Source organism: Euphorbia lathyris, chromosome 3 (assembly GCF_963576675.1).
Source record: "Euphorbia lathyris chromosome 3, ddEupLath1.1, whole genome shotgun sequence".
NCBI classification, from domain to species: domain Eukaryota; kingdom Viridiplantae; phylum Streptophyta; class Magnoliopsida; order Malpighiales; family Euphorbiaceae; genus Euphorbia; species Euphorbia lathyris.
This window is the reverse complement of record NC_088912.1, coordinates 79,751,057-79,757,018: the sequence shown is the minus strand read 5'-3', so window position 1 is coordinate 79,757,018 and position 5,962 is coordinate 79,751,057. Positions and strand designations below refer to the sequence as shown.

The window sequence follows — 5,962 nt, the reverse complement described above, 5'->3', positions numbered from 1 at the left end:
TATTATCACTTAATATAATTATTTCATTAGCAAAAAATTTTAAAATAATAATTTAGTAGAATTAAAATTTTAAATTCAATTAATTCTTATCCAAAATTGGATACGTTCTCTTTATAAATGAAATATATTCGAAATTTATTTTTGTCATATAATGATTTGAAAAAATATTTAAAAGAAATAGAGAATAAACTTCGTAAAATATTCATGATTACAAAGTGTATTAGTACATTGATATTCTGTACTGGTGTATAAAGTAATGCTATGCTAAAATATTCTACGGTTAATTATAAAAATAGATTTTAGATATAAAAATTTAAAAATGGTAAAGTTTGAATATTAAAAATATATTATAATATATGACTAATTTGATTAGTACTAAATTGACACTTCATACAAACTCTAAGGGTTAATTCGAGACTTTATTCAAACGAAAATTGTCAGCTGCAAGATGTCCATACCTTTACATGCTGACACGGCAAGATCAAGCGTCAGATCTCACTTGATTAGTCTACACTGCATTCCACAGGAAACATTTCCCCCGTCCCAGAAAACTGGTTTTGTTCTGCTTTTGCCTTCTTCTGCGTACCCAGTCACCTTCCTTCCTTCTCTAATCTACCTCATTCAACAAGAAGCCGCAGCCTTCAAAAAATTCAAATTTTCAGGCATCTTACAATAAATTTTACGTGAATATGTACAGAACGGCAGCATCACGACTTCGAGGTCTCAAGGTCAGTACTTGGAACCCTAATTATTTTTGTTTGGTTCGCGAGAAAATTTAGGATCATGGAAGAACTTTTTATTTGTTTGCATTTGTTGTGACGAGTAATATCTATCTTACTCTAATCAAAGCCAAAATCAATTCTTTTATTTGATTAGCTCAATGGAGTGTTCTGTGAGCATATGCTAGATCCGACTCCGTTTTTCGCTTGTGTTTTTGGTATCCTGAAAATAGATGATATATTCAGGGTTCATTTTGTTGGGGTTGCTTTTGTATTTGTGAATCTTTTTCTTTGCATAAGGTTGCTGTTTTCTTATTCCCATCTTCCAGTAGGTCTGAATGGAGAACTGATCAATTGCTTATTCATTGTTGATTTCTTGTTTTCTTCTCATTTTGTTAAAAAGGATTGCACCTTGATAATAATTTGCTCTTTAGGTTCAATTTTGTTACAGAATAAATAGAGTTCTTGGTTTATAAGTTTGATTGACCAAAAAGTGTCTCCTTTCTGATGGGATTAACTATACCTTTATAGAGAAATGCTGCCAATCTGGGGGCCACCAGATATGCGACCTCAAGCGCAGCAGTTGCTTCTACTACATCATCACCAGGGTTCTTTAGCTGGCTGACTGGTGAGCAATCCAGTTCTCTGTCTCCCTTGAGCACCCCATTAGGAGGTGTTTCCCTCCCACCTTCACTTCCAGATTATGTTGAACCAAGCAAAATCAAATCAAAAACTCTTGCTAATGGTGTGAAGATTGTCTCAGAAGCATCACCGGTATGTTTTTTTAAATATTACAAGATTTCTATTATGTATTCATTTGAAGCATTAACATTCACTCTAAGTTTGTTATAATATTTTTTTTTCTTATCCTAATTAAAGTATATCTTTGTTGTTCTTTTAGAGCCCTGCAGCCTCCATAGGTTTGTATGTTGATTGTGGTTCTATCTATGAGACACCTTTGACATGTGGAGCCACACACTTGCTTGAAAGAATGGCATTCAAGAGCACTAGGAACAGAAGCCATTTGCGCATAGTTCGAGAAGTAGAGGCAATTGGGGGTAGTGTAGCAGCAACAGCATCCCGGGAACAAATGGCATACACCTTTGATGCTCTTAGAACCCATGTTCCTGAAATGGTAGAATTGCTCATTGACTCTGTTAGAAATCCTGTCTTCTTGGATTGGGAAGTCAATGAAGAGGTATTGTTTGTTTGTCCTATATTTTTTTCTGCTGAAAGTAAAATATGTGATCTTAACATTCCTGGCCTTTTGAAATTCTAAGGTTCTTAATAGGGTACATCTGGTGGTTGTTAGATTCTAATATATATTTTCATGGTTTGTGTAATTTCTTTATTTTTTAATAGTTATTTCTACGTTTGTGCAGCTCAAAAAGTTGAAAGATGAGCTTGCACAACTCTCTAATAATCCCCAGGGCCTACTTCTGGAGGCGATCCATTCTGCTGGTTATAGTGGTGCATTAGCAAATCCTCTTTTGGCCCCTGAATCATCCCTTAACAGATTAGATGGCTCTCTTTTGGAGGAATTTGTACATGTAAGAAGAAGAAACTGTTGGATCTATATTATTGTCTATTACTATGTTGCACGAAACCTTGTTTTAAAGAGTTTTCACGTTTTGGTTTTTGAAACTCTTGGAAACCGAAACTTTACTTTCAAGTCACTTTCCACTAATTTAGGAAAATGGAAACCCGCTTCTTAAAATACAATGTGTTTTTAGAATGAGATGACACATTGCTAATCAGTTCATCATGTGCCAATCATGTTGCATTAAATCAAGATTTTTTTATGGATCATTTTCTTGAAGCTTTCAAAATCAAAGTACTTATAACTTTTCTTACTTTATATGTATAAAAACATTACAAATAATTGTTTTAATTTATAAATATAACTCTGTATATTTTATTATTTACATGTTTCCTATTCCTATATTTTTATACAAATATCGTTCCTAGCGTCTCAACAGTAAACGTTGTTGTCGTGTGACCAAGAGGTCACGGGTTCTAGTCTTAGGAGCGGCCTCTTGCCAAATAAATTGGCAGGTGAAGGCTTGCCCCAAGTACACCCTTGTGGTGGGACCCCTCCCCGGACCCTTGCTCAGCGGGGACGCGTAGTGCGACCGGGCCGCCCTTTTTTTTTTTTTATCGTTTCCTAGCGTCTGATTTGGTTTCCGTTCTCTTGCAACATAGATCTCTTATTACTTTTATTCTTATTATTATTTTCTCTCTTAATTCTACTTTGCTGTTGATTTAGCTAAATGATATTTTTGTTGAACCACAGGAACATTACACTGCTCCTCGGATGGTTCTTGCAGCTTCTGGTGTTGAATTGGATGAGCTTGTATCAGTTGCAGAGCCACTGCTTTCTGATCTTCCAGGTGTGCAACGTGCTGAAGAGCCAAAATCTGTGTATGTTGGTGGGGACTATCGCCGCCAAGCTGATTCACCGGTGCATATTTATTATTATTCACTGAAGCTATCCTTCTATATTTGTTATCGACTACTTAAATAATTTTTACTTACAATGTGTTGCACGTTGCGAGGCTAGATGACGCATGTTGCTCTTGCTTTTGAAATTCCCGGGGGCTGGCATAACGAGAAAGAAGCTATAATTGTTACTGTTCTTCAGGTTTATATTGATTGTGACTCTTTATCTCTTTCTCCTCCTTCCCCTCTCTCTACATGCACTTCTCTTTAATGGTTAGATTTTCTCACTTTATGAGTAAATCAAGTTTGGTAAATTATACTGCAGATGCTTATGGGAGGTGGTGGCTCATTCTCTGCAGGAGGCCCTGGAAAAGGGATGCACTCACGACTTTGTAAGTTGCAACCATATTTCAGTTTGTTGCTCTTTGATTTCTCAAACTGCATTGTTTTGTTGTATAATTTATGTGCCACTCTTTTCCCCCTATGTTAATTCTTTTGAATGCGCTTGAACACAGATCTCAGAGTCTTGAACGAGTATCAACAGCTGCAAGCTTTTTCTGCATTTAACAGCATCTTCAATAATACTGGATTATTTGGCGTCTATGCTAGCACTGTAAGCCCAACTGTCCCATTACTGTAGTGTGTGGTCTATACTTTTGTTTACTTGCTTTTGGTTGATTGCTTTCTAGCTAGGAATTGCAATTCACTTGAATACTTGTCTTGCTACGAAAACTGCATTGTTTCCTATTCCTATATTCTTGGAGTTTGGTTTAGTAGGCTTAACACGGTACGGAAGAGATGCGAGTTTTTGCCTTGAATAGGCATGAAATCTATACACATCTAGAAAAATAATGTTTTTCTTTTTTAATATATTCTTCAGTTTTAAAGATCATAAATTCAAGCCTAGCTAATCTCTTTACACATCTTGAAAAAAAATGTGTTTTTTCTTTAATATATTCTTCGGTTTCAAAATTCATGAAAATTCAAGGGCTAATTGATCTGCTTTAGATTTTTTTCTTTGTTACAATTTAATTACTGGACTAGTATTTTCTTGAACTTGTGAGTTTAAGTATGGTCATTATATGTAAACATATGAAGCTAGAGGATGCTTTATTGTGACAGACCTCAGATTTCGTACCGAAAGCAGTTGAGATAGCAGTTAGTGAATTACTTACAATTGCAGCACCAGGACAAGGTTAACTTTTCTGTCTCAAGTTCTTATGCTTGATAGGCTACTTTATAATTATACTGCAACAATTAATTCTATAATTCTCTTTCATATCTTCTCCTTTAAAATCTGATGGCAGTTTCCGAGACACAGATTAATCGTGCAAAAGAGGCCACAAAATCTGCAGTCCTGATGAACTTGGAATCCCGAGTATGTCTCTCCCCTGGCCATACTATACTCATTTTTGTTAATTTCTCATATTTTAGCTATTCACTACTTCTAACTAAGATGTAGTAACATTTCAAAATTCCCGATAAACAGTATTTGAACTTCCCACTTCCGAGCAATATTGATATTGTATACTTCTATTTTCTACTGTTTATCTTATTATTTCTGTGTATGTTGGGGCACTTAAGATTTTTCTACAATTGTATTTTCAGATGATTGTGTCAGAAGATATGGGAAGACAGTTCTTAACTTATGGAGAAAGGTTTGATATGCCATATGCATCTTTGTTCTATATCTATGCTTAAAACATTCAGCAACTTTGATATTCTGATATTGTATACATTTCACATGCTTGTAATTTTAAATGATTTTGGAGTGTTTGATCGCAGCTCTACCAGTTTGTTCACCATTCCTATTAAATTAAATCTCGATGTTGTCATCTTGCTTTCGTGCGTGTGCATAACATGAAAATTGTTCTACATTTCAGGAAGCCCGTGGAGCATTTCTTGAAGGTTGTGGATGCAATCACTCCAAATGACATTATGAAGATTGCGGAGAAGATTATTTCGTCACCTCTAACAATGGCGTCTTACGGAGATGGTAATGTCTAGACTTGTACTATCTCTGTTTTTTGTCTAGTATTATCGTAATATGGTAATTGTGTTCATATTATTTCACTTGTTGGCAGTTATTAACGTTCCGAGCTACGAGGCAGTTAGCCGCAGCTTTCAATGAAGCTGCATTTGCAGAGGTTGAAATAAGAACAACTGAGGGAAGTTTTTTGTTTCTACAGATGAAGGGAAATTCGGCTCATTGAACAGAGTTAACCATCAGATTCTTTTTGATTTGTCTGATCCCGTCAATGATTTTACATCATGATAAAAAGTTTTGAATTCTTTTGTTTTTTCAATGTTAATGTTATGCTGCTCAGCAAGGAGAAATAAGAACAAGCAACAATACATGTTAATTTCAGCACTTCACTTTTTCCAATGTCTGCTTGGTTTGAGGAGGATGGAAGAGGATACCCTTGGGGAGTAGAAAAAATGTTGTTTTATACTTGCAAAACATGGAACTTATCATAGCCCAACATGGAACTTGAAGAAGAGTCGCTAGCTAGCACAAAGCTGAACTAGAGATATCAGACTTGAATTGAACATTCAACCACAATTTTGCTTCGCCCAACTCAATGCTTCTCTTAGAATTAAAGCCTCTGCAAACAGCGCATCAAGGGGACCATTCAAGTCACCATTACAACAGGCAACGGAATTATCCGCAGAGTCACAAGCAACAATTTCGTAGCACATGGAATTTGTGTTTTGGAAAATCCTTGCATCAATATCTGCTAGAGGAGGAATCCAATGAGACGCAAATTGTGCCGAATGAACAGAGGCAGAGCAATTCACACTTC

At 35.7% G+C, this 5,962-nt stretch overlaps 1 protein-coding gene across 1 annotated transcript; it reads left to right on the top strand.

Annotated features, from left to right (window-relative positions):
* Positions 1 to 534: 534 nt before the first annotated feature.
* On the top strand, positions 535 to 5,529 carry LOC136223316 (mitochondrial-processing peptidase subunit alpha-like). The gene is made up of 13 exons (XM_066011248.1): positions 535 to 728; positions 1,251 to 1,493; positions 1,621 to 1,917; positions 2,102 to 2,269; positions 3,013 to 3,180; positions 3,280 to 3,360; positions 3,484 to 3,550; positions 3,674 to 3,771; positions 4,281 to 4,353; positions 4,466 to 4,536; positions 4,767 to 4,816; positions 5,042 to 5,154; positions 5,243 to 5,529. Exons 1-13 carry the CDS (start codon positions 690 to 692, stop codon positions 5,287 to 5,289), a joined length of 1,515 nt encoding a protein of 504 aa, XP_065867320.1. The 5' UTR covers positions 535 to 689; the 3' UTR covers positions 5,290 to 5,529.
* The last annotated feature ends 433 nt before the right edge of the window (positions 5,530 to 5,962 follow it).